General features: G+C 37.7%; 1 protein-coding gene across 1 annotated transcript in view; it reads left to right on the forward strand.

Annotated features, from left to right (window-relative positions):
* The window catches only part of SMCHD1 (structural maintenance of chromosomes flexible hinge domain containing 1), a 147,243-nt gene that overhangs the window by 31,255 nt on the left and 88,227 nt on the right, over nucleotides 1–27,761 (forward strand). The window contains exons 6-17 of the mRNA XM_081097766.1: nucleotides 2,159–2,273; nucleotides 2,392–2,511; nucleotides 7,317–7,483; nucleotides 9,233–9,323; nucleotides 9,988–10,198; nucleotides 13,104–13,224; nucleotides 15,594–15,777; nucleotides 19,174–19,368; nucleotides 21,570–21,683; nucleotides 23,068–23,174; nucleotides 23,973–24,055; nucleotides 24,231–24,344. Coding sequence (XP_080953892.1) covers nucleotides 2,159–2,273; nucleotides 2,392–2,511; nucleotides 7,317–7,483; nucleotides 9,233–9,323; nucleotides 9,988–10,198; nucleotides 13,104–13,224; nucleotides 15,594–15,777; nucleotides 19,174–19,368; nucleotides 21,570–21,683; nucleotides 23,068–23,174; nucleotides 23,973–24,055; nucleotides 24,231–24,344 — 1,622 coding nt within the window. The remainder of the gene's footprint in view (nucleotides 1–2,158; nucleotides 2,274–2,391; nucleotides 2,512–7,316; nucleotides 7,484–9,232; nucleotides 9,324–9,987; nucleotides 10,199–13,103; nucleotides 13,225–15,593; nucleotides 15,778–19,173; nucleotides 19,369–21,569; nucleotides 21,684–23,067; nucleotides 23,175–23,972; nucleotides 24,056–24,230; nucleotides 24,345–27,761) is intronic.

The raw sequence follows: 27,761 nt of genomic DNA on the forward strand, positions 1-27,761 counted from the left end.
GGATAGGGATAGAGAGATAGAAACATTGAGCAGAAGAAAAACTTCATCGATCAACTACCTCCTGCATATCTCCCTCCTGCCATGTTAAAGAATTTGGAACACTAGCTCTGACCACTTCCTCTCCAGAGTAATACTTTTGTTGTCTAGCATTTCAAGTCTGTCTTTTTAGAAATCTCACAATTTATACACAGCATTTTTTTTCAAACAGCACATTTTAAAAGTTATCTTTGTACTTACCATGTTAAGGTAATCTTCCATATTAGATATGCTATCACCATTGGCATAAAAGTATCTGCTTGAGTCAATTTTTATTTACTCACATATTTACCATTTCTGGTGGTCTTCATTCCTTTGTGTAAATCTTAACATCATTTTCATGCCTGAAGGTCTTTCAACAGTTTTTATAAATAACTTTGCTCTTGATGAATTTTTCAGCTTTTGTGTGTGTGATAAAATCTGTATTTTCCCCTCTGTCTCCTGCTCCATTAAAGGTTTTTTTTATTTTTTGCTGCATATAGAAATTTAGATTGAGTTTGTTAAAAATTTCAATACATTGTCCGGCCAGTGTGCTCAGTGGTTGAGCATCGACCCATGAACCAAGAGGTGGCTGGTTCAATTCCTGGTCAGGGCACATGCCCAGGTTGCTGGCTCGATCCTCAGCTTGTAGAAACATTTCTTTAGAGTCAATATCTTAATGGTAAATTCCTTTAGTTTTTATCTGTAAATTCTTTATTTAGCTCTAGTTCACAATTCTAGGTTCACAGATTTTCCCTGTGCACTTTGGAGATACTATTCCACCATCTGATACTGTTGGTGTCAAAGCCTGCTAACTTGTTTTATATCTCAGCCTGTTTTCTAGTTCATCTGTTTTGTTTTTGGTGCTCACTGTGCTATGGATTTCTTTTTATGTATCCTGTTTAGGTTTTTTTGGTCTGAATCTGTAGAGCCCCATCTTTTAGTACAGTGGTCCTCAAACTTTTAAACAGGGGGTCAGTTCACTGTCCCTCAGACCATTGGAGGGCCGGACTATAGTTTAAAAAAAAAACTATGAACAAATTTCTATGCACACTGCACATATCTTATTTTGAAGTAAAAAAACAAATCGGGAACAAATACAATATTTGTGTTTGCATGTGGCCCGCAGGCCGTAGTTTGAGGACCCCTGTTTTAGTGGTTCAAGAGAATCAGCTGTTATCGATTCTCTTCTTTTTCTAGAACTACACTTAAACTGTGTGTGATATTTTCCTTCAGTTGTTCATATCTGTTAGACCCACTTGATATTTTTCATTCCTTTTTTTCTGTTGTTGTTTCTTATTGGTAAGTTATTTGACTGTATCTTTATATTCTCTATTTCTTTACAGCTGTGTCACATCTGCTCTCTAACCTTTCCGTTTAGTGTAATAGTGGTTCCAGTCTCACTCCAAATTCTATTTATTTCTCATATTGGCCAATGATGTCCCTAGAGATCTTGCCTATATTTTGAGAAAACAGGGATGTCTCCTCTCCAGTTTGGTGCCAGTAGGAGGTTCACTTAGAGTTCTTCATTTGTCATGATACATGGAACTAAGACTCCCTTTGCTATAATTTCCATTATTCTTCAGACTATATTTTAATGAGTTTTGAAGCAATAAACAGTTTTGAAGGAAAGTTTGTAGAGGTATAGGTAGGTCGATAGATATTTAGTTCTGTTTGCTGGGAGATTTTTCTGACTTAACTAGACCCAAGAATTTGCATTTCTTAGAGTATGCAGTTGATGCTAATGTAGCTGGTCCGGTAAATAAACTTTGAGAACCTCTGTCAGTGGTCGGCAAACTCATTAGTCAACAGAGCCAAATATCAACAGTACTTCTTCAAAATAGACTCGCCCAAGCCGAAAACCGACTTCTGCGCCTGGGCCACGAAGTTTCAATCGCACTGTACGTGCGCCCGCACGTTGTATTTTGTGGAAGAGCCACACTCAAGGGGCCAAAGAGCTGCAGTTTGCAGACCACAGGAGATGATGTCTCGATTTCTGGCTCTGATTCTTTTATCTTTGAAGAGGGCATCATTTGGCTTGGGGATCACTTTATTAACACTTAATAAAAGTGCTGTGACAGCTTCTTTTTGTGCCTACGTAGCTGGTTTAAAATCACCGCATTAATTTACTGTTTTATTTTAGTGATCATTCAGGATATGTTCGACCAGTACCAGTGCCACGCAGTTTAAATAGTGATATTTCCTATTTTGGTGTTGGGGGAAAGCAGGCTGTTTTCTTTGTTGGACAATCAGCCAGAGTGAGTAAAAACTTTCTTGTAAATGAAAGTTGATCAGACTATTTTGAGGTTGACTCTAAATGTTTTAATCAGTTTAACTTTTATTCATTTTTAAAGTACTCTTCTTAATATTTAACAGATGATAAGCAAACCTGCAGACTCCCAAGATGTTCATGAGCTTTTGCTTTCTAAAGAAGATTTTGAGAAGAAGGAGAAAAATAAAGAGTCAATATATAGTGGATTTATTAGAAACAGAAAGGTACACTACATTTTAACTCAATTGTAAAAGTTTTGTATGGATGATAGGACAAGAATATTTTTCCTAATTCTATCTAAGATACTAATGTAGCTTTAAAAACCTTGAAGGTATGGAATTTACAATTAAATTACTTTAATTTTATTCTTTTTTTCTTTAATCATGTGAATAGCAAAAGTGATTATGTGTTTTCTCAGGCTGGAAGTTTTTAGGCAATACATTTTTTCGTAAAGCTGAGTAAGCCTCCTCGAAAGTGCTCATAAGATTGTAAACTTTTTTCCTTGCACTGAGTTTTAAATCTTTGTTGTATAATCACAGAACTAGAGTGGAAAACAGGGGTAGAATAATAGACTTTTAGGAAATCAGAGCTTTAGAGAAAGTAATGAGCAGTTCATTTCTGTTAGAAATTTGCTTTCAAATTCTCATTTTAATAAGTTAGAATGTTAATAAACTTGAATCTTGATTACGTACATGATATTTATTATACTAGTATTCAATTTTTTCACCGTTCAAAACACTTTAAAATTTTTATTTTTAAAATCTTTATTTTAAAGTAATTTTGAGGTTTTTAAGAATTATTGTCTAATTCTAAAACTATATGAAAGTTTTAAAGAAAATATTTTAAAGAAGTAAAAAATCTCAAATGCCATTAAAAGGTACTTAATGTTTAGTTGAATTTTCTTCTAGTCTATCTTTTATATTATATATATTTTGAACCCAAATTTTTAAAAATTAACATTTTAAGTTAAACACACTTTAAATAGCTTCATGGTATTTCTTGGACTGAATGTACTATATCTTAACTATTCTTTTGAGTATATATAATTATAAATATATATAATTTATATTAATTTATATAATTATAAAGATAATGCTGTGAATACCTTTGCATAATATTTTGCCTGAATTATAATGTTTCTTAGTATAGATCGTTAGAATTTTAACAGCTGTGACATACTATGAACTTTATGAATGTTCATAGTATATATTATAAAACAACTTTTCTGAAAGGTTGAACCCAAATCAAATATACTCCCAACAACAGTATGTGGAAGTGCCTATTTAATCATTTTCTTATTTTAAAAGTGGGGAGGGCAGCAAAATGTTGACAATTTGATAGGTAAAAATAATACCTTTTCTTATATTGCTACTGAGCTGACATTTTTTTTTCCTGTTTGGTGGATACTTTCGCTGTTTTCTATTGCTTAACATTCTTCTCTGTCCAGGAAATTTCTTTATTTCGCTTATTTCACTTTTTTCTTTTGAAATTTGTTATATTTATTTAACAGTTTATATATCTTAATGTATTTGCATAGTAGTATTCCATTTTATCATTTCTACATTACTTTACTATCACAAAGTGCTTTAAAGTATATTGGTGGAAATATTATTTGCCATGTTAAAATTGGTGAAAAAATAGGAATTGAGAATTTAAGTGATTTTCAGAACTGTATGCTGAGGTCTCTTGGGTCATCCTTTCTGACAGCTTTTCATGTGTCTTGTACTTACTTCATCCCCGCAAACAATTCATGGGTACTAATGGAACCTTGGTCTTTATAATTTTCTGACTTGTTCTTTCTAGCATACTCTTCCCCCCCTCCCCAACTCCTCTTATATCCCTGACCTGTTAGCATTTGCTAAAAATGTGTATGGGGTTGGTGGTTCTTGATCTCTATATAACCAACGGTCTTGCTGTGTGTGTGTGTGTGTGTGTGTGCGTGCGTGTGTGTGCGTGTGCGCGCGCGCGCCACTTGATATCAACAGTTCTCAAATCTATTTCTTGTTAAATGACTGTTAAGATTGAGACACTGAATCAGGTTGAACTCTCTGTAAAGGAAGCGAACTATTCCAGGCACTTTAAAGAGAAAAGGATTTAGTAAAGGGAATTAGATACTTCCATGATTATTGGAAGGGATGAAGGAATGAACTCTAGGTTGAACCTTGTGGAATGATTTTAAGACTGTCCAAGTTGACCTGCAGGGGATGCTGCAACATAGTTTATAATCACATGGCTGTAGTAGGATCTGGTTCTGGAATTCAGAAACACACTGCCTTACCTGTGATTTGGGGGTTGGAAAAGCCTTGCTGTCACAGTTGCTCCAACACTGGAATATAGAATGTCTGGCATAACCAGTGCTGTATCAATGCTTATACTTAAAGCTGGAACCAGGATAATGGTCTTTTTAGTATCTTTCATCATTATAGAAAACCTTCAAGAATCCTCAGGAAATGGCTGCTGTTTCTTTTCCCCTTCAAAATCTTTGGCTAGTGCTTCTAATTAGGTAAAACCTAATTTGCATCCACAACCCCAAATGTAAGGGCGTCTGAGAAATGTGATTTTTGGTTTTCCATTCTCTGGAGCCAGGAAGAAAACAAAAAAAAAGGTGGTGTAAATGGGTGGCTGAGTACCATCTAGCATACTCATTTCCAAATTCAATTGGATTTTCTTCTCCCAGGGTTCCATAAGTAACTTACTTTTGGTATGTCTGAAATCAAACATTATCCTAACGTTTCTTATTCTCTCTTTTTCTTCTCATAACTACCCTTTTTAATTGACAGCATCCCCTGACCAAGCAGTTAGTAATTGTTAATCATTCACCACATTTAATTCTTTTAAAATAGTTTATCTACTCTCTCTTTCATCTTTCATCATATTTTAAACTAGTGTGTTTCCCTTATATTCTCCAATCCTTTATGTTCTCTTTGGTCTGGAATGTTCATATTGAGCTGTCTATTGGGTGACTTAACTCTGTAGCTCTTGGTTCACATCTTTATAATGACACATTGTTTTATAATTTATTTCTCACCTCTTACTAGATCAGCGGTTCTCAACCTGTGGGTCGCGACCCCTTTGGCGGTCGAACGACCCTTTCACAGGGGTCGCCTAAGACCATCCTGCATATCAGATATTTACATTACGATTTATAACAGTAGCAACATTACAGTTATGAAGTAGCAACGAAAATAATTTTATGGTTGGGTCACAACATGAGGAACTGTATTTAAAGGGCCAGAAGGTTGAGAACCACTGTACTAGATGGAATTTGTAAGGAGGAAGGGGACTTTTTCATTTATCTTGAACCCTATCTCCTTGTGCCTAGGTGGACTCATAGATAGGATTTGGAAGGTACTTGATAAATATTGGGATAATTAACCTGCATAATTAGTAAACCTAAACTATTCTTCTCACTAATAAGTGTATAAAAATATATTATACATTGTAGCTGTAATATTAGTGATTTAGTGTAAGGGATTGTTCAATATTTTTGCAGGGTTTGTTTTTATTAAGAAAGTAGTAATACATGCTTATTAAACAAAAGAAAATGTCGCTTTCCTAGACATAATAGTTCAGTGTGTAGCTTTATAAGTTTTTAGTATGTGGCAACATACATAGTATATATATTTATATATTCATGCAATTTTTAATACATATAGATTCATAGTAAAAGTTAAGAAGTTTATAACATTTATCCTCAAACACTCCCCCCAATCCCTTCTTCCCACTTCCATTCTGTAAGCTATAGATATTCTCAGAAAGTGGACTGAGGACCAGGATGATTTTATTACACAAGTGCCTTTACTAAGCCAACTGAGTTCAGACTGCATCCTAGTTTTCTTTTTTGTTTTCTTTGTTGATTAAGGTATTACGTATGTGTCTTTATCGCTACTTTGCCCCCCACCCCACCCTGCTCATGCCTTCACCTCCCCTGGTATCTGTGTCCATTGTTTATGCTTATATGCATGCATACAAGTCCTTTGGTTGATCTCTCCCCCTTACCTCCGCTCTCCCCTCCCTTCCCTCAGAGGTTTGACGGTCTCTGGATCCATTTTTGTTCATCAGTTTATGTTGTTCATTATGTTCCACAAATGAGTGAGATCATGTGATATTTATCTTTCTCTAGCTGACTTATTTCGCTTAGCATAATGCTCTCCATGTGCATCCATGCTGTTGCAAGTGGTAGGAGTTCCTTCCTTTTTACAGTAGCATAGTATTCCATTGTGTAGATGTACCACTGTTTTTTAATCCACTCATCTGTTGATGGGCACTTAGGCTGTTTCCAAATCTTAGCTATTGTAAATTGTGCCACGATGAACATAGGGATGCATATATCCTTTCTGATTAGTGTTTCTAGTTTCTTGGGATATATTCCTAGAAGTGAGATCACTGGGCAAAATGGGAGTTCCATTTTTAATATTTTGAGGAAACTCCATACTGTCTTCCATAGTGGCTACACCAGTCTGCATTCCCCTCAGCAGTGCACGAGGGTTCCTTTTTCTCCGCATCCTCGCCAGCACTTATCATTTGTTGATTTGTTGATGATAGCCATTCTGACAGGTGTGAGATGGTACCTCATTGTGGTTTTGATTTGCATTTCTTGGATGATTAGTGACTTTGAGCATGTTTTCATATGTCTCTTGGACTTCTATATGTCCTCTTTTAAAAAGTATCTGTTTAGGTCCATTGCCCATCGTAGGTTTCTTAAACATGGAGAGCTGGGCATTGGTCTTGACCAAATTAAGTGGTAGGTATCCCAAGCAAGGACTCATTCCATTCTAGAGTAAATGTCCTTAATTTTTCTCAGCATTTTAAAATTCAGTATTTCTTTTTCTTTCCCCTTTCTACATGATTCTAAAATTGGTTTACCATTATGGTAGGATACTCTTTTATGTTTGCCAGTTTAGCAATCTGTGTAAAAGTTTCTTTGTCCTCACTGTATTTGAAGGTATCCGAGTGAATAACAAAATATTATATTTCTGTAATTACAATTAAGGTGTATGTAATGTTTTATTTGTATTCATTCTTGCAGCCATGTGACTCTGTTCACATTACAAATGATGATGAAAGATTTTTACATTGCCTTATCTCAGAAGAGAAGGAAAAAGTTAGCTTTACTGCTGTGGTTATCACAGGAGTACAATCAGAACACATACCATACTTGAAAAATTATTTCCATCTTTGGACAAGACAGTTGGCGTAAGTATTTATATTTGATTGAGGACTTGTTTCTACTTATTGTTTTTAAGAATGAAAATATTACAGGTACATTGAAGCTTCTTGGCTATCTGCTTTGCTCCTGTCCCATTTTCTTCCTTTAAGTATAGTAACTAGTACTCTGATGTCAGCATTAAAATTGTTTCCTATTCTGTAAATATTTATTGGTCACCTGTAATGTATTGGTTGATATTTGAGGCACAGGCATTGGGACATCTTTGATAAAAATAAGCCAGAATTTATCAAATTCAGTGCCATCATTCCCATAGCTCTCTTTTGCGCTTCTGTTATAGATCTGTCATAATGCTCCATGCCATATATTTTACTTATTTTTTTGTTTGCTTTCCCCTATTGGAATGTCTTTTTTTATGCACTGCTATATACCCAGTATGTCCTGTTACATAGTAGATATTCTGTTTGCAGCAAGTCTATTAATATGAAAAAAGTCTATCTATGTAATAAAGAGGTAATATGCAAATTGACCATCATGCCCTCACACAAGATGGCCTCCCCCATATGGTCTCAAGATGGCCATCACAAGATGGCTAGCAGGGGAGGGCAGTTGGGGGCGATTGGGCTAGGAGGGTAGCAGTTAAGCGTCAAATCAGGCTGGCAGGGGAGTGGTTAGGGGGTGATCAGGCTGGCATGCAGAAGCGGTTAGGGGCAACCAGGCAGGCAGGCAGGCAGGCAGGCAGGTGAGCAGTTGGGAGCCAGCAGTCCAGGATTGTGAGAGGGATGTCCCAGATTGGAGAGGGTGCAGACTGGGCTGAGGGACACCTCTCCTCCATGCACGAATTTCATGCACTGGGCCTCTAGTGTGTTTATATAAAACATATAATTAGGACATACGCCTGCACTAACAAAGAATAACTTTCTTAATGTATGGTTGTAATTTATCTTTGATAATAATGCCAACACTTTTGATATGTCTGAAGAAATATCTCATGATTTTTAATGATTTTTCTTTTATCAAATAGTATTTTAAACAGTAGCTAGGATAATTAATTCTTTTTTAAAATTAAAATTTATATGAAGGAAGATTGCAACTTCCTGTTTGAGGAATAATTATAGATTTGGTATGTTTTAGCCCTGAATAAAATGTCACCAGAATATAGTCATTTTTAACCTTTACTTAAAAATAAAGTAGTAGTTTAAAAATGAAGTGATTTTCAGTGGAATAATAATGAATGCATCAGTGTTTTGGTTTTTTTGTTTGGGAATATTAAGATAAGATTTTTTCAGTGCTATAGGAGAGGAACTATAGGTGTTATAGAATAATATTCTCATGTTGCACACATAACTTAAACATATCCAAACCTATATACTCCTTGATATTTGAGTCCTTGACATCCCTGACAAGTAAAAATGTAGCCTCTTGCCTTCTAGTTGTTTTTTTTTTAATTATATTTCTTGGAAATATAAAGTATGTGAACTTTGAAATAAGAAGGCCTGTATTGAAGCCTCTTCTCTTCCAAAGTCTTAGGTTCTGTGACCTTAGGTAAATTATATAAACTCCTTGTACCCCAATTTCTATATGTATAAAATGAGGTACAATAGTACCTGCATCTCAGGATTGTTTTTACCATTAAATGGGATATATGTTTTAAAAAGCTTGATATAGTGTCTATTAGGTACTGCTAAATAGTAGTTATAGATTTGTTTTGGTAGAAGAATATATGAACTATAATTTTATGTGAGTTAAAAGTATAAAGTTATTTTTCTGTATTTTAGGCATATTTATCATTACTATATTCATGGCCCAAAAGGAAATGAAAAACGTACATCAAAAGAAGTTGGACCTTTCAACAACATTGATATTGAAGTAAGATAAAGTTCCTTTTTCAACTATTAGGAATTATTAGGAATCTGTTCCAGTTCAAGTGACTCTGGATAAGAAAAATCAGTCAATACAGAAACAACTTCTCTCTCCTTTTTACTAAAGTTTTTTGGTAATTTGATGTCCAGATAAAGAGGTATTCTTAGATGTGTTTTTCTGGAACCTTTGTACCATAGTTAGTTTCTTTTTCTCTCTCTCTTTTATAGAGATATGAGTTGTTGCTGAATATTATGTCTTAAAGCAGAGAGGAAAAGGGACATAGTTTCCCTTTGGTTCACAGAAGTCTTTTGATGGTGAAGTAAGATTTAGAACCACAAAACATTTGAGTGTTGGGTTCTGTTAGAATTTCATGTATATCATTGTCCCACTTCCTACCTCTAGCAAGACACCTTGTAAATGTTCTCATGACTTATCTGTCCTTCAGCTTTGCTTTGCTCTTTTTTTTTTTTTTTGCTTGCTTTCTATTTTTTAGTAGTATATTCCATACTGATATGCTACTTATAGCTATTTAACTCATGTAAAATATTTCATTCAGCTAGATTTTTACTTGTATAAATAAAAGTAGTTTTTGCCTATTCCTTTGTTGGATCATAGCTGAGAACAAAAGTCACCATAGAATTTAATTATTTTTGTTTTATTTTTATTTTAGATTTCTATGTTTGAAAAAGGGAAGGCACCTAAGATTGTCAACCTAAGGGAAATACAAGATGACATGCAGACGTTGTATATAAACACAGCAACTGATAGTTTTGAGTTCAAAGCTCACGTTGAAGGAGACGGTGTAGTGGAAGGGATTATCCGATATCACCCTTTCTTATATGATAGAGAAACTTACCCTGATGATCCATGCTTTCCATCAAGTATGTTAACTTGTTGTCTTAGCTACAAAATGTGAAGTGATTTAGAATCATGATTGTTTCTTTTCATGATTATTGTTAATTGGGCTATTAAGGCTGGATAAATATTAAAACATTTTTCCTTATGCAAATCTTTTAAAGATGTTAGGTCTTTATAATTTATATAATTCTTGATTTTTGTGTGTATTCAGTTTTAGATGAATAAAGCACTGGCTTTAAGAAACATTACATATTTTACCTTAGATCTTTTATTGAACGGAACTTTTAGTTATGTATTGCATATTAATCCTTTATATATCCCCCTTATTGTTTTCCCATTATCTATGTAGGCATATATAAAGGAGTTTTAAACTTTCTGTAGTTAGTTTTTTCTTCATGCTTTCTGATTTTGTCTTACTGTGAAAAGTCTTCTCAAGACTATAAAGGGATCCTGTAGTTTTAAAAAATTATTTTATGTTTAGATCTGTAATGTATCTGAAATCTAACCTCCTTTTTTTCTGTGTAGGGTAAGGTAGGGCTTTATTATTTTTCCATGTAAGCATTCAGTTTCCTACCACCAATTATATTGAATATTATGATTTTTTAAATAGTTTGAAATATCATTTTTATAATAATATTAAGTTCCCATGTGGATATATATCTGGTTTCTTTACTATAGATCTATTTTTGTATTTTTATATACTTTTATTGATTTCAGAGAAAAAGGGAGAGGTAGAGAGAGATGGAAACATCAATGGTGAGAGAGAATCATTGATTGGCTGCCTCCTGCATGCCCCCTACTAGGAATCAAGTCTGCAACCCGGCATGTACCCTTGACTAGAATCGAACTTGGGAACCTTCAGTCCACAGGCTGACGCTCTATCCACTGAGCAAAACTGTCCAGGACTATTTTGTATTTTTATATGTAATGGTACCTTTTTATAGCTATATACTCTATATTGATATGTATAGGGCAAACACTTAGTATTCTTTTTTTGAGAAAATTCTTATTTCTTAATCTTTTACTTTTCTAGATAAACTTTGAAATCAGTTTGTACATGCACTTAAAAAAAATCCTGGTGGGATTATTTAGGTTTCATTGAATTCATAGATTAAAAGTATTAAATTTTCTCATTCAGAATACTTTCTCTATGTACTTAGTGTTTTGGGTTCTGGAACCAGATTTCCTGATTTGAATCTCATCTCTGCCACTTTCTGTTGTGTAAACTTTGACAAAGTACTTACTGCCTATCTCAGTTTTTCTTATCTGTGAAATGATAGGGATGGGTAATAGTTCATGCTTCATAGAAGTTTTTTGAGGGGTAAATAAGAAACCGCTTTTTTTTTGTCCAACATTATTTATTCAGTGTTCATACATGTTACTAGTCAGTGACTCTGCCTCCTGTGATGTCTCCACTCCCGGTTTAATTTGACATTTCTAATATTTGTATGCTTGTAGACAGGAAGATTAAGTTCTTCAAATGATTTCTTAAAATAAGAGCCAATAAATTGAGTCATGATTAGAGGGGTTCTCTAAGAGCAAAGCAATTTTGTCTGAAAGGAACTTTTATTTAGGGACTCCTTGTGAAGGTTTTTTGTGTGAAGAAGTCTTTATTTGTGAGGCTGACTTAATGCCAGAAAAACTGAGATGTTGCTATATCACTATTATAATGTTTGAACGTGATTTAAGTGGATATATGAAAATATATTGCTAACAAATATAAAATGCTATAGATATTTGTGTTAAATATGTGTTTGATGGTTTGTAAGATATTACAATTACATATGATAATTTCTGCTGTATCACCTGGATCTGATCTTCAAAAATTTAATAGTTTATGTAAGTTAAACTTAAATTTAGTATTATTGATTAATTTGTCCAAACTAGACAAACTTGCTGCTGCTAGATACTATAAGTTTCCCAGCTAATATTTAAGTGAACATACTAGTTCTGACAAAATTGTGAAACTTGCCTCTTTTGTTGTTGTTGGTTTTTAAATATATTTTAATTGATTTCTGAAAGGAAGGGAGGAGAGAGAGATAGAAACATCAATGATGAGAGAGAATCATTGGTCAGCTGCCTCCTGCAATCCCCACACTGGGGATTGAGCCTGCAACCTAGGCATGTGCCCTGAATGGGAATCGAACCATGACCTCCTGGTTCATAGGTCAACGCTCAACCACTGAGCCATGCCAGCTGGGCTGAAACTTGTGTTTTAGGCATAGGATTTATGCTCCTGTATTTGTAGGGAAGAGGTATTGTGCTAGAGCACAATGTCTTTGGATATGTGACTCTTTTGCTTTATAAACAGGTTTTAATGATTGCAATTTTATTAGCGAGTATAGCTCCTAACACATTGATTAATATATAAGTAATTATTGACTTTATTTATTTTAAAAAATATTTTTATTGATTTCAGAGAGAAAAGGAGAGGGAGGGGGGAGCAGGAGAGACAGAGAGAGAGAGAGAGAGAGAGAGAGAGAGAGAGAGAGAGAGAGAAAGAGAAAGAGAAGCATCAATGATGAGAGAAAACCATCGACCAGCTGCTCCCTGCATGCTCCACACTAGGGTTTGAGCCCGCAACCTGGGCATGTGCCCTGACCAGAAACAAACTGTGACCTCCTTGTTCATAAGTCAGCGCTCAACCACTGAGCATGCCAGCTGGCAATTCTTGGCTTTTAAATGAGAAACCCCATTGGTAATGTATAACCACTTTGGAATCTTTTATTCCGAGGACAAACTAAGAATAAAGCTACCTTAAGTTTTCTAGAATACAGCGTTAACAATCGTGAGTTTTAGTTACCATTTCTCTGAAGCAACTTGAACATTTTACTTATAGAAATTGACAAAAGTGACAAGTTTCATATACTTTTTAAAAATTTCATATACTTGATAGCAATAAACATTTTTTTTATTCCTGCGCTCTAGAATTAAAAGATGAAGATGATGATGATGATTGTTATATAATTGAGAAAGCTGCAAGAGGAAAAAGGCCTATTTTTGAATGTTTTTGGAATGGACGACTAATACCATATACATCTGTTGAAGAGTAAGTTTTTGTTTTTGCTGAAATTATACTGTTTTATTTATTTTAATTAATTAATTTTTTTTAAATTTTTTAATTAAATCTTTATTGTTCAGATTATTACATTAGTTACTCTTTTTTCCCTCCATCACTCCCCTCCACCCAGTTCCCACCCCACCCTCCACCCTCACTCCCCACCCACTGTCCTTATCCATAGGTGCACGATTATTGTCCAATCTCTTCCCTCACCCCCACACCCTTTCCCCCCTCCCAAGAATAGTCAGTCCATTCCCTTTCTATGTCCCTGATTCTATTACAATCATCAGTTCATACTGTTCATCAGATTATTTATTCACTTGATTTTTAGATTCACTTGTTGATAGATGTATATTTGTTGTTCATAATTTGTATCTTTACCTTTTTCTTCTTCTTCCTCTTCTTAAAGGATACCTTTCAGCATTTCATATAATCCTGGTTTGGTGGTGATGAACTCCTTTAACTTTTTCTTATCTGTGAAGCTCTTTATCTGGCCTTCACTTCTGAATGATAGCTTTGCTGGATAAAGTAGTCTTGGTTGTAGGTTCTTGGTATTCATCACTTTGAATATCTCTTGCCACTCCCTTCTGGCCTGCAAAGTTTCTGTTGAGAAATCAGCTGACAGTCGTATGGGTACTCCCTTGTAGGTAACTGAGTTTCTTTCTCTTGCTGCTTTTAGGATTCTCTCTTTGTCTTTTGCTCTTGGCATTTTAATTATGATGTGTCTTGGTGTGGTCCTCTTTGGATTCCTTTTGTTTGGGGTTCTCTGCGCTTCCTGGACTTGTAAGTCTATTTCTTTGACCAGGTAGGGGAAGTTTTCTGTCATTATTTCTTCAAATAGGTTTTCAGTATCTTGCTCTCTCTCATCTTCTGGCACCCCTATAATTCTGATGTTGGTACGTTTGAAGCTGTCCCAGAGGCTCCTTACACTATCTTCGTATTTTTGGATTCTTTTTTCATTTTGCTTTTCCAGTTGGGTGTTTTTTGCTTCTTCGTATTTCAAATCTTTGACTTGATTCTTGTGACCCTCTGGTTTGCTGTTGGGAGTCTGTATAATATTCTTTATTTCAGTCAGTGTATGCTTAATTTCTAGTTGGTTCTTTATCACAACATCGAGGGTCTCATTAGATTTCTTGAGGATCTCACTACATTTATCAGCGGTCTCACCAGTCTTCTTGAAGATCTCACTACATTTATTGGCGGTCTTACCAGTCTTCTTGAAGATCTCACTACATTTACCAGCGGTCTCACCAGTCTTTTTGAGGGCCTTATTAAATTTATCGGCGGCTTCTAGACAGTTCTTTAAAGACCTTAAAAGTGTGGTTTTGAACTCTATATCCAAGTTTGCTTTCCTCCCATTCTGTTGTTTGTGTCCTGTTTCTTTGTCTTGGCATTTTTTATGCTTCGCTGTGTCGATAGAGTGCCTTTCTGTGCTAAGTGTCCCAATTACCTGAGGTAGACACTCTTGGTGCACCCCCTTTTGGGCTTTGTGCACAGTCTTGTTGTAGTTAAGCCTTGATTGTTGTAGTTATCACTGTGAGGAATTGACCTCCAAGCCAATTGGCTGTGAGAATCAGCTGTGTCTGCAGTGGGAGAACTTCTGTGCTGGAGACACCCCTCTGGGGCTAGACTTGCTTCGATGGGGCTTTGGTGCTCACTGAGTCTGCCCCCTGAGTGTGTCTTTTATGGTTCCACGGAGCTGCAAACTGGATGGTCCCACTCTGACCTCTGGGCTTCCTGGCTCCTGGATCTCCAGGGAGGTGCTAATCTAGCCTTTGCCTGAGGCTATCCAGCAAAAGTCTCTCTGCAGGACTTGGGCGGGGCGGGTCCCATGGAATCAACAGGGCGGCGTTAGCAATTATGGCTGCTCTCAGTCTTGCCCTCAGAGGCTCTGCTTCTCTGTGTCCTAGTAATCGCTGCAAGCCCCAGGGAGAGAAAGTTGCCCTAGGGTTCTGAGCGATGCCAGACAGTCCCGCTTCTCCCGTATGAGTCTGGGTCCCTAGAGACTCGCCTGGAACTGGAGCTCAGATCCTGAGACTCCCTCCTGATTGAAAATGACAACCGCGCCCTCTGCCGCCAGCCCGCTCCGCATGCACTCCGCACCTTAGTGTTTTACTTCAGCACTACGCCTCCTCTGAGTCTCGGTATGCTTTTCTCTTTCCTCCTAGTTGTAGAACTTCCACTCAGGCAGCCTTCCTGTGGTTCTCGATGATGTCCATTCCGTCTTTTAGTTGTATTTTTGAAGTGGTTGTTCGAGGCAGCAAACTCCAGTGTTTACCTATGCCGCCATCTTGGTTTCTCCCTATATTGTTTTATAACCTAATCTTTTTACTAACTAATATTTTGTTCTATTCAAGCTTTGACTGGTGTGCTCCTCCTAAGAAGAGAGGGCTTGTACCAATCGAGTGCTACAATAGAATATCTGGTGCATTATTCACTAATGACAGATTCCAGGTCAGCACAAATAAACTGACTTTTATGGATCTTGAGCTAAAATTGAAAGATAAGAACACCCTTTTTACAAGGATTTCAAATGGACAGGTATGATTGTAAATATAAGTTTTGAATATTTGCACATGTTCTATTTTATGTACAACAACAGTCACTATTAGTGTAGATTTATAAGACATTTTGTATACTTTTCATTTTATTTAATCAAAAGAATATGTGTAAATTTTTCCTATGAGGATTTATGTGTTCATACCATCCCCGGTCTGGGCACATACAGTAATCAACCAATCTATCTAATAAAAGAGTAATATGCAAATTAACTATCACACCCTCCATCCATCAGTCTGTCCCAAAGATGGCAGCGGCCATGGAGCTGGAGCCAGCAGGAGGCTTGGTTGCCCCGGCAATGGAGGAAGCGAAGCTTCCCACCTGTCCTGGCCAGCCCTGAGCTCCGCTCAAGGCTACAAAGTTTCAATTATAGAAGATAAATAAATCCCAGATACCTGCTTCCAGCTGGCCTAGCCTCTGCTCAAGGAAGCACTGGGAGCCTGGGCTCCGCTTAAGGCTACAAAGTTTCAATTATAGAAGTTAAATAAATCCCAGATACCTGCTTCTAGCCTGTGGCCGTGGCCAGCCTGAAAACAGCCATCAGCCCCTCACCCAGGCTGGGCAGGCACCCCAGTAGGGCCCTCACCATGAAGGGGCTGTGGCCAGCCTGCAATCAGCCCTCAGCCCCTCAACCAGGCTGGCCACACCCCCATGGGGTGAGGGTCCCCACTGGGGGGCTTGACCAGCCTGTAAACAGTCATCAGCCCCTCACCCAGGCTGGCCAGGTACCCCAGCGGGACCCCCACCCTGATCTGGGACACCCTTCAGGGCAAACCAGCCGCTCCCCATCCATGCGCCAGGCCTCTATTCTATAATATAAAAGGGTAATATGCAAATTGACCCTAACAGCAGAACGACTGGGAATGACTGGTCACTATGACACACACTGACCACCAGGGGGCAGACGCTCAATGCCGGAGATGCCCCCTGGTGGTCAGTGCACTCTCACAGGGGAGCTCTGCTCAGCCACAAGCCAGGCTGATGGCTGCCAGTACAGCGGTGGTGGTGGGAGCCTCTCCCACCTCCTCAGCAGCACTAAGGATGTCCGACTGCAGCTTAGGCCTGTTCCCTGCTGGCAAGTGGACATCCCCCGAGGGCTCCCAGGCTGCCAGAGGGATATCTGTCTGCCAGCTTAGGCCCAGTCCCCCAGGGAGTGGGCCTAAGCCAGCAGGTGGACATCCCCCGAGGGGTCCGAGACTGCGAGAGGGCATAGGCTGGCCTGAGGGACCTCCCTCCCCAAGTGCACAAATTTTTTTGCACTGGGCCTCTAATGAATATATAAATAAGTGGAACAACAAATGAATGTTTCTCTTCCCCCCCTTCTAAAAATCAATTTTAAAAACAAAGTTTTAAAAATGGCTAATGGTTAGATGATTTGGGGTAAAATTTAAAGTTCTTTATTAAATCTTAATATCAAGACCATGACCATAGTGAATAGGAGCTATAGAAGAATATCCATTTAATGAAAGCACATAAGAACAATATTATGTAATACAGGGCTGTTTTTGTATTTTAATAACCAAACTATGCAATTTTAATCGAATCTTAAGGGTGAAGTTGAGGTAGAACTGAAATATTTTGGGCTAAAAGGTGATTTGATATTGGTCAGTTTTAAAATACATGCATTGATTGATAAAACAAGAATGATAGTTTTTGTTTTTTTAAGTTGAGTGGAACTAGTGTACTGTTGTATTTTCCTTCTATCCAAATACTTCAGAAACTTTTACTTGATATACTACTCTTTCAGTAGTTCCGGGTTCAGTTGCAAAGAAATGGGTGCATTTATTGTGAACCTAAAATTGCTGGACAGTAAACACAATAGCCTACAGTATTTATAGTCAGTCATTCCTACAAGATGTTGAAATTCATTTTGCTGTTAAAAGATTCTGAATCATGGAAGATTAAGATACGTTTAAAGAATCATCCCCTGAGAAAAGTCTTACTTGTACTTATACATGATAGATATATTACTATTAACTATCCAACATTTATTGAACAATTTGGTCTTTCCAAAAGTTACCCACAATAGGTTAATTCTGTTTCTTTGTCACATTGCATTTTAAAATATGTATTTTCTAATTTTGGGAATTTTAAATACATAGAAAAGTTGATAGAATATTATAATGAGTACCCACATACTCCTCTCCTAGATTAACTGTCATCTTGCCACACTTGTAACATTTTCCTTTAACACATTACTGAATGTCTGCAATTAATTAATGCATCTGGTAATTTGGTTGATAGTGAATCCTAAGACTTCTTTACATTTTAGCTTAGAATAATTTTTTCTAATACACAGGCTATACATTGAAGTGCAGTGTAAAAGTGTACTCAGATTGTTCCATTCCTAGCTAATAATGTTAATATCCCTGTCAAGTTGACAAAGTGACAACAGCGTTTTGCTGTTCGGAAAGGAGTTGGTACCCGGGAAAAGTATTTGGGGAAGTTTTCTTTTAAACTTCCCATTTCTGAGTTTTTACCAAGTACTTGTATTTCTTATTCAAAGCTGAAATCATTTTTAATTTTGCCCCATTTTCATTTGGAAATAGTATAATACGGAGAAAGGGATGGAGAAAGAAATGAACTTTTGTAATTTTGTGCACTGTCTTCTGTAAAAGCATGTAATGTGGATGGAGATTGTTTTTCCTATTCATTCTTCTAAAGACAGGCATTAAACAATATATTGCAGGTTATGTTTGAGTATAAATCTCTAAACTATTTCCTAGCAGGGTGAAGAATGATAAGCAATAATATTGTATTATATATTATTAGAAAACACTGTTTTTACCTTATGATTTAACTTTTGGGATAGGTAATATGCATTACATAATTAAAAGGAAAAAATGTGTTTTGCATAGCAGGGTTTCTCAACCCTTTTTTTTTATTATCACCCTCATCAGGAACCTTTTTTACACCTTTTTTTTCTTATTGCTTTCCCCCATGATATTTTAATACCATAGATATGCCTTACATATGTTTATGTACTATATTTATATATCTCTGTTCTTGATCCATAAAAAGTTATTTATTACCCTGTTGAGAATGTGCATGATTCACAGTGATAAGGGTTCCATTTACCCCTTTCTCATTGCCTCTGCTGTTCATAATTTTTTTCGTACCCTAAAATTTAAAGCAAGGAAGTAAAGTTTTATTGTTGGTGTTGACCATTGAGACTTGGTTCCAAAGATGATAATAAAGATTTGCTTTCTGTAATACTGGTTTTGTTTGAAATCTAAATTTGTAAGGGAGAAAAATCCAGCAAAATATTTTAGCTTTTTATTAGGTTTTCTGGGTGGGAAATTAAAAATGGAATGAATGACAAGTGTCCATGGTTGTATATGATAACTATATTTCATAGAATGTTTTTAAATTTTACAGGAGCAACGAGTGAAAATTGACAGAGAATTTTCTTTCTGGCTCAAAGACTGTCATGAAAAGTATGACAAACAAATAAAATTTACACTTTTTAAAGGAATAATTACACGTTCTGATCTTCCTTCTAAAAAGCAGGGCCCCTGGGCCACATACTCAGCAATAGAATGGGATGGAAAAATATACAAAGCAGGACAGATGGTAGGTTTAACTTTTTTTAGATTTAGTATTTAGTAGAATTTGAAACTAATAGAATTTCAAATTTTATTAAATTTATTGGGGTGACATTGGTTGGATGTATTAGAATTTAACAACAACTAAAAATAATGTATGTATTGATTGGTTCCTCAGGAGCCAGGAAAAAATGAAAAGGTCAAACTGATTTTAATTCCATAATTTAACATGGCATTAAAAAAAAACACACAAAAAAAACTTGCTTGTTGCCTAAGGCTCAGTTAGCAAGGTTTTTATTGTTTCTTGCAATAAACTTTATTCAAATAGATATTTTCAATGTTTTTAATGTGATTTGAAATTATGACTTTTTAGCAAATTTTATTATGTGCTTCTTGTAAGTTGCTATAGATTTTGCGTTGTGGAGAATTCAGAGATCTATTAGATGTGCGTTGTCTTTAGGGAGATTACAATTTAAAAATAGGGTAATATGCAAATTGACCCTAACAGCAGAACGACTGGGAATGACTGGTCACTATGACACACACTGACCACCAGGGGGCAGATGCTCAATGCAGGAGCTACCCCCTGGTGGTCAGTGCGCTCCCATAGGGGGAGTTCTGCTCAGCCACAAGCCAGGCTGCCAGCTGCCAGCACAGCGGTGGTGGTGGGAGCCTCTCCCGCCTCCTCAGCAGCACTAAGGATGTCCAACTGCAGCTTAGGCCTGGACCCCGCTGGCAGGTGGACATCCCCCGAGGGCTCCCAGGCTTCCAGAGGGATGTCTGTCTGCCATCTTAGGCCCAATCCCCCGGGGAGCGGGCCTAAGCCAGCAGGTGGACATCCCCCGAGGGTCCCAGACTGCAAGAGGGCACAGGCCGGGTTGAGGGACCCCCCAAGTGCACAACTTTTTGTGCACCAGGCCTCTAGTATATAATAATAGGTCAGAAGGTGATAACTACTATGAAAAAAGGATGAATAGTTCTTTGACAATTTAGAAAGTGAGGAGAAAATTTTCTGACTTTGGATGGGCCTAGGGCGGTGGTCGGCAAACTCATTAGTCAACAGAGCCAAATATCAACAGTACTTCTTCAAAATAGACTCACCCAGACTGAAAACCGACCATGGGCCACGAAGTTTCAATCGCACTGTATGCGCGCCCGCATGTGGTATTTTGTGGAAGAGCCACACTCAAGGGGCCAAAGAGCTGCATGTGGCTCGCGAGCTGCAGTTTGCCGACCATGGGTCTAGGAGAAGAGTGTAAATCGTGAAATTCTTTGGGCAGGAAATAGCTTTTGTAAGGACCTCGAAAGAAGTGTAGGTTCAGGTTTACACAGATTATTACAAAGGTAGGAGGTTGTGTATTCTCTCCATAAACGTGAGAATCCTTGTCATTTATTTAAAACTTGGATTTGGATGCAATCACTTAGAAGTACTGTGTGTAACTACATTCTTGTTTTTCTAACATTTAGGGATTAGAATGAAAAAGGGGGAGCTGACAAGAGTAAAAGGGAAAGCTGGTGAGATAGAAGGAAAGTAGGAGAATATGGAAGTCTATTGAAGAGTTTTAAGAAAGAGGGAGTGATCAGTTTTGTCAAATTCTTTATCAGAGAGGTAATTTGAACGTAGACAAAGATATTTGTAAGTTCAAGGAAACAGCAAGCAGTAGACTTGGGCTATGTGTATGTGAAGAGAAATAGTTTAGAAATTAGACTGGAAAGGTAGATGAGGTATCAACTCTTATAGTTCTTGTCATGAATTTCTGAGTTGGATAATGGAAATTACTCTTTGATTTTTTTAAACCATGTAAGGAAAAGAAATGCTATAGGCAATATTAAGCTAATTTATTTGAAGGAAGTGATAACTAGTTGGAGTTTGTAAGTCGTTGTTGATAGTCTGAAAGCCAGATTTTATGGTGGAAAAAGATTTGAGATACTTTGGTATTTATAATAATTACTTTGAAGGAGTTATGGACCTTTTAGACACATGCATAGCTATGACATTTTCGTATGAAAAAGGTACTGTGTCTTTAAAATGTGTTGAGAATAAGTAGAGAACTTCAAAATTCTAACTTATTAGAATATTAGAATGATTTTTTAAAAATTCATTTTTCTAGTGATAGATACCAAGTTTTTTCCTTTGTATAAAATGGTTCTGTGAAATAATTATTCTATTAAACCTGTTTCTCTTAGTAAATATTAACATTAAAGTCTTCTTTCAAAACTAAATATTAGGTGAAGACAATCAAGACACTTCCTCTTTTTTATGGAAGCATAGAAAAATTTTTTCTTTATGGTAATCATGATGGAGAAGTATATGCTACTGGAGGAGAGGTTCAAATTGCAATGGTAAGACAACAAGTAATACAAAATATTTATTGAAAGTCTGTTGATACCATTTACTTTTGCTTAAATGTAGAAATAAAGGTACAAAGGTTTTTTCTTTTTCTTTTTTAAAATATATTTTTTATTTTATACAAAGAGGAAGAGAGAGGGATAGAGTTAGAAATATCGATGAGATGAGAGAGAAACATCAATCAGCTGCCTCCTGCACACACCCCAATGGGGATATGCCCGCAACCAAGGTACATGCCCTTGACCGGAATCGAACCTGGGACTCTTCACTCCGCAGGCTGACGCTCTATCCACTGAGCCAAACCAGTTAGGGCAAGGTACAAAAGGTTTTTAAAAAAATAAAAGGAAATAAAAAGGGGAAGAAAACGGCCCTCTGGTTTTTCCATTGGGTAGTGTCAGCATGCGTTTTTATATTTCATATTTGGTGGTTTTAATAATCTATAGAATTTAACATTTGTATGCCCAATGTTTAACAAGTATACATATATTATTGCTACTTATCACAATGATTTTGTAAAGTGCACGTTTCATCCAAGGCCCACAAACTAGTAAACACTAGAGCCAGAATTCTCTTAAGAATGAATTATTCTAACATTATGTTAAGTGAAATAAGCCAGCCAGAGAAAGACAAGTACCATATGATTTAACTCATATGTGGAATTTAATGAACAAACTGAACTAAGAAACAAAATAGACACTCATAGAGAGCAGGGAGACAGCTCTGGAAGAGGAGGTGTTGGGGGCACAGATTGAGTAAAAAAGCGTGTAAAGAGAACTCGTGGCCGTAGCTGGCTTGGGTCAGTGGATAGAGTGTCGGCTTGCGGACTGGAGGGTCTTGGGTTCGATTCTGGTCAAGGGCACATGCCCAGGTTGCGGGCTCAACTCCCAGTAGGGGGTGTGCAGGAGGCAGCCAATCAATGATTCTCTCTCATCATTGATGTTTCTCTCTCTCCCTCTCCCTTCCTCTTTGAAATCAGTACAAATATATTTTAAAAAGAGAGAGAGAGAACACGTGGACATGGACAATGGTATGGTGATTGCAGAGATGGAGGAGGATATGTGTTGGTAGAAGAGGGCATAGAGAGAATAAATGGCAATAAAAACTTTAAAATTTAAAAAAATGACTGATTCTAAAACTAGAGTGGGTTTTATCTCTATACCATGCTATTGTTAATATTTGAATGGTATTTAATTAGGCCTAAGGAGGTAACATGAAAAATGGAAATAAACACAGGTGTAATAATAATAACTATTATGAACTTATATATTTAGTGAGGATAAATATATTTCTTTAGAAGAAATAAATGAATGTTTTTATTGAGCTAAATTCAAATAGTTTTCTTTGCAAGGTTGATACAAATTTAATTTATTGATTTAGGAACCACGAGCACTGTATGATGAAACAAAAATTGTGCCAATTGCAAAACTGGATAGGACCTTTGCTGAGAAAGCTGTAAAAAAATATGTAGAAGATGAAATGGCAAGGTAATTCTCATTTCAAGATGTATGATAACAATAAAAAAAATCAAGAGTAGATCATAGTACTTTCAACTATTCTTGAGTGTGTTGTTATGCTCTTTTAATAGGGCATTTGTAGTCTAGATGTATATATTATGACAAATAACATTAAAAAATCGAGACCTCTGGTTATAAAATTAGAATCCTATATTTGTTTTACAGAAAAAAGAGGAAATTTTACATATCTAAAGTATCACTATTATAGGCACTATGATTAGGGTATGTTAAAGAAAAAACAACTTTGGCCTACAACAAGAGGAAAATTGTAACTTCTGAGAGGTAAAGATTAATGCAAGAGAAGTAAAAGGAAATAGAAAAACAAAATTCTGTCTGTGACTCTTGCATAGCTTATGATGGGGACATTTTGATTCTCACTGAATCTAACTGGTAATCCTTCTGTTCTTAAGAATTCATTATATCTCCAAAGGGTAACTTTTATAATAAATGAAAAATTATGAAAAATTGACAATTTCTGGCTCTTAATACCAAGAGGTTTTGCCTGACTTTTCAGTAGCCACAATGATGGTTAAGGTGGAGAAAACTTTTAGATTATTAGTCATATAGAAGTTCAGATTTAACCTTTGAAAATATATGAGAAATGCTGAAGTTTCTTGTAACTTCTATTTTCTAATTAACACCATAATTAACATAGTTTGTGAAACTAAAGTGTTTTGTACCAAAATAATTTATAATATGGAGAAATACTCAAAATGTTAATTTTTTTAAAATGTGGGCTGAAACATTAATGTGCCGGTTTCCTATTAGGCTTCCTGATAGATTGTCAGTAACTTGGCCTGAAGGAGATGAATTATTTCCAAATGAAATTAGGCCTGCTGGAACTACCATTGGTATGTTTTTGCTTTGTTTGTTTTTTTCTTAATACTGAAAAAAGGCTTTTTTTGTGTCTTACATTCCCAATATGTAAAAGACCATGAAAAATTAAAATGCAGTGTGAAGACCTGCAAGTTCATCAGATTATTGGGTGTAACTAAGACACTTTTACTTTAAATTTTGGTATAATAGGTGCATTAAGGATTGAAATACTGAATAAAAAAGGAGAAGCGATGCAAAAGCTTCCAGGAACAGGTCATGGAGGGTCAAAGAAACTACTGGTTGAGCTCAAAGTTATATTGCACAGTAAGTATAAAAACTAATTTGTATCTTTAATATTGTTCTTAAATGTGTAATACAGATTTTAATATATTCATATAATTAAGGACAACGTAGCAATCTTAGATTTTATTAAAGTTAGGAATTTCAAATGTGTTATGAATAATTTGAGTTTTTTAATTGATAATCTTAGTTTTTTTAAAAAAAACTTTATTCTAAATTTTCCATGTAGGTAACTATATGGGCTAAAATACATGTATAACGATTTGTACTAGATAGGAATGTAAATAATCTTTAAATCCCCTCTAAGTAGATATACTGTGGCTCAGAACCTGTTTGCCAAAAGTACTTGGTTCACATAATAAGCCTTACCCACTCTTTGGTAAAGAGGAAAGAAGTGGGTATTATTGCTCATCTTGAGTCACCTTGTTTGTTAACTTTTTTATCCATTGTCCACACAGTGACTGTACCATTATACATTCCCATCAGCAATATAGAAGGGTTCCAGTATCTCCACATCCTTGCCAACATGCTATTTTGTTTTATTTTAATGTCATCCTAATTGTTATGAATGATACCTTATTGTGGTTTTGATTTGCATTTCCCTAATGATCAGTGAAGTTGAGCATCTTTTCATATGCTTATTGGCCATCTCTACATCTTCTTTTAGAAATGTTTATTCCAGCCCTTTGCCCATTTTTAAATTAGATTGGTGTTTTTTTGTTGTTGCTTTGTAGGAGTTCTTTATATGGTTTGTGCAATAATCCCTTGTCAGATAATATGATTTGTAGGTATTTTTTTTGACTCCGTGGATTGCCTTTTTACCCTATTGATGGTGTTTTTTGATGCAGAAAAGTGTTAGATTTTGATATAGTCCAATTTGTCTATTTTTGCTTTTGTTGCCTGTGTTTTCAATGTCATATACAATAAGTCATTGCCAAATCCAATGTTATGAAGTTTTTCTTGAATGTTTACTTCTATGAGTTTTGCAGTTTTAGCTCCTAGTTTTATTATTTGATCCATTTTGAGTTGACTTTTATATAGGTTAACTTTTTTAAAAAATATGGTTAACTTCTTTTGCATGGGGATATTCAGTTTTCCCAGCATCATTTGTCAAAAAGACTTCTTTCCTCATTGAATGGTCATGGTATCCTTGTCAAAAATCATTTAACTGTATATGGAAGGGTGCTGTATTGAATTCCATTGGTCTGTATGTCTGTCATTATGACAGTACCACATTGTTGTTGTTTTTGTGGGTTGGTTTTAAAACAATTTTATTGACATATAATTGACCTACAATATCCATTAGCTTCAGATGTACATCATAAGTAATTCTGATATTTATATAAATTATTAAATGATTCCCACTCTAAGTCTAGTTACCTTCTGTCATCATACAAACTTGTTACATTTATTATTGACTACTAGAGGCCCAGTGCATGAATTCGTGCACATTGAAAGGAAATTAATTAGAAGGTAGCCAGCAGGGGTGGGACTGAGCGAGATGGGCCAGACATGCCCTGGAGCGAACTTCCCACGGTCCCTCACAGGCTGGCTACATCTGGGGTGGCACCGGGGCTCAAAAGATGTCTGCGAAGTGAGTGGGGTCCCTCCGGCAGGTGGGGTCCCTCGGCCTGGCCTGTGGGGATTGAGCTGAAACTGGCAGTCTGACATCCCTCGAGGGGTCCCGTAGTGCAAGAGAGCACTCTGCAAAGTTACTGTTGTTCAGCAGCTCCTGTGTCGAGCATCTGCCCATGGTAGTCAGTGTGCATCATAACTACTGGCCAATCGGCTGGTCACTTAGGCTTATATAAATATACTAGAGGCCCGGTGCACAAAAATTTGTGCACTGGTGCGGGGGGAGGAGGCGTGTCCCTCACCCCACTTGTGCCCTCTCACAGTCTGGGACCCCTCGGGAGATAACGACCTGCTGACTTAGGCCCACTCCTGGGTGGCAGAGGGCAGGCCCAATCCCTAGGAGCCTGCCCCTCAGCTCCTGGTCGGGCTCAGAGCAGGGCCGATTGGGGAGTTGGGGCGCTGCCCCGTCACACAGAGAGCAGGGCTGTTCAGGGAGTTGGGGACCTCCCCCCTATCAGGCACAGAGCAGGGCCGATCAGGGGTTTGGGGCGCCTTCCCCTTCCACGAACAGAGCAGGGCAGATAGGGAGGTTGTGGGCCCACCCCGTCACACACAGAGCCACAGGGCGATCAGGGGGTTTGGGCGCTGCCCCCTGTCACGCTGCTCCAGGGGCCAGGAGGCCTCGTGGCTCCGCTGATCCCAGTGCTGGGAGGCCTCGCTGCTCTGCTGATCCTGGTGCTAGGAGGCCTCGCGGCTCCGCTGATCCCAGTGCCAGGAGGCCTCGCAGCTCCGCTGATCCCAGGTTCAGGAGGACTTGTGGCTCCACTGATCCCAGGCTGGGAGGCCTCACGGCTCTGCTGATCCCAGTGCTGGGAGGCCTCGCTGCTCCGCTGATCCTGGTGCTGGGGGGCATATTACCCTTTTACTATATAGGATACAGGCCTGGTGCATGGGTGGGGGCTGGCTGGTTTGCCCTGAAGGGTGTCCTGGATTAGGGTGGGGGTCCCGCTTGGGTGCCTGGCCAGTCTGGGTGAGGGTATGATGGCTGTTTGCAGCTGGTCACACCCCCTTCAGGGCGGGGGTCCCCACTGGGGTGCCTGGCCAGCCTCGATGAGGGGATGATGGCTGTTTGCAGCTGGTCACATCTCCTTCATGGTGGGGGTCCCCACTGGGGTGCCTGGCCAGTCTGGGTGAGGGGCTGAGGGCCTTTTTCAGGCTGGTGGGTGACTGAAGCTCCCAACCTCTCCTTTTTTTCTTTTCTTTTTTATTCTGGGATTTATTTACCTTCTATGGCTGTTACTGGAGCTGAGAGCCGGCTTTAGCTCAGACCTCGGCTGCTAACGCAGGTTTCTGGCCTTTGTTTGCCTTCTGTATTTGAAACTTTGTTGTGACTCCAGCTCTGAGATCCCGGTTGACTGAAAGCAGGTTTCTGGGGTTTTGTTTAGCTTCTATATTTGCAACAGTGTTTCTTAGCAAGCTCAGAGCCCAGCAGTGGCAGGTGGGGAACGTTGGCTTCCTCCGTCACTGGAGCAAGCAAGCCTTCTGTTCGCTACAGTGCCTGGCTGCCGGCCGCCATCTTGGCTGGCAGTTAATTTGCATATCACCCTGATTAGCCAATGGGAAACGTGTCAGAGGTATGGCTAATTACCATGTTTCTCTTTTATTAGATAGGATATACTAGAGTCCTGGTGCACGAAATTCATGCACTTGTGGGGGCGTCCCTCAGCCCAGCCAGCCTATGCCCTCTCGCAGTCTGGGAGCCCTTGGGGGTAGGTAGCGGGCCTAACCTGGTAGTTGGACATCTTTAGCCCTGCCGCAGAGGCAGGAGAGGCCACTGCCGCTGCTGCTCGCCAGCCATGAGCCTGG

The sequence above is a fragment of the Myotis nattereri genome (assembly GCF_964212035.1).
Source record: "Myotis nattereri genome assembly, chromosome: 8".
Taxonomy (NCBI): domain Eukaryota; kingdom Metazoa; phylum Chordata; class Mammalia; order Chiroptera; family Vespertilionidae; genus Myotis; species Myotis nattereri.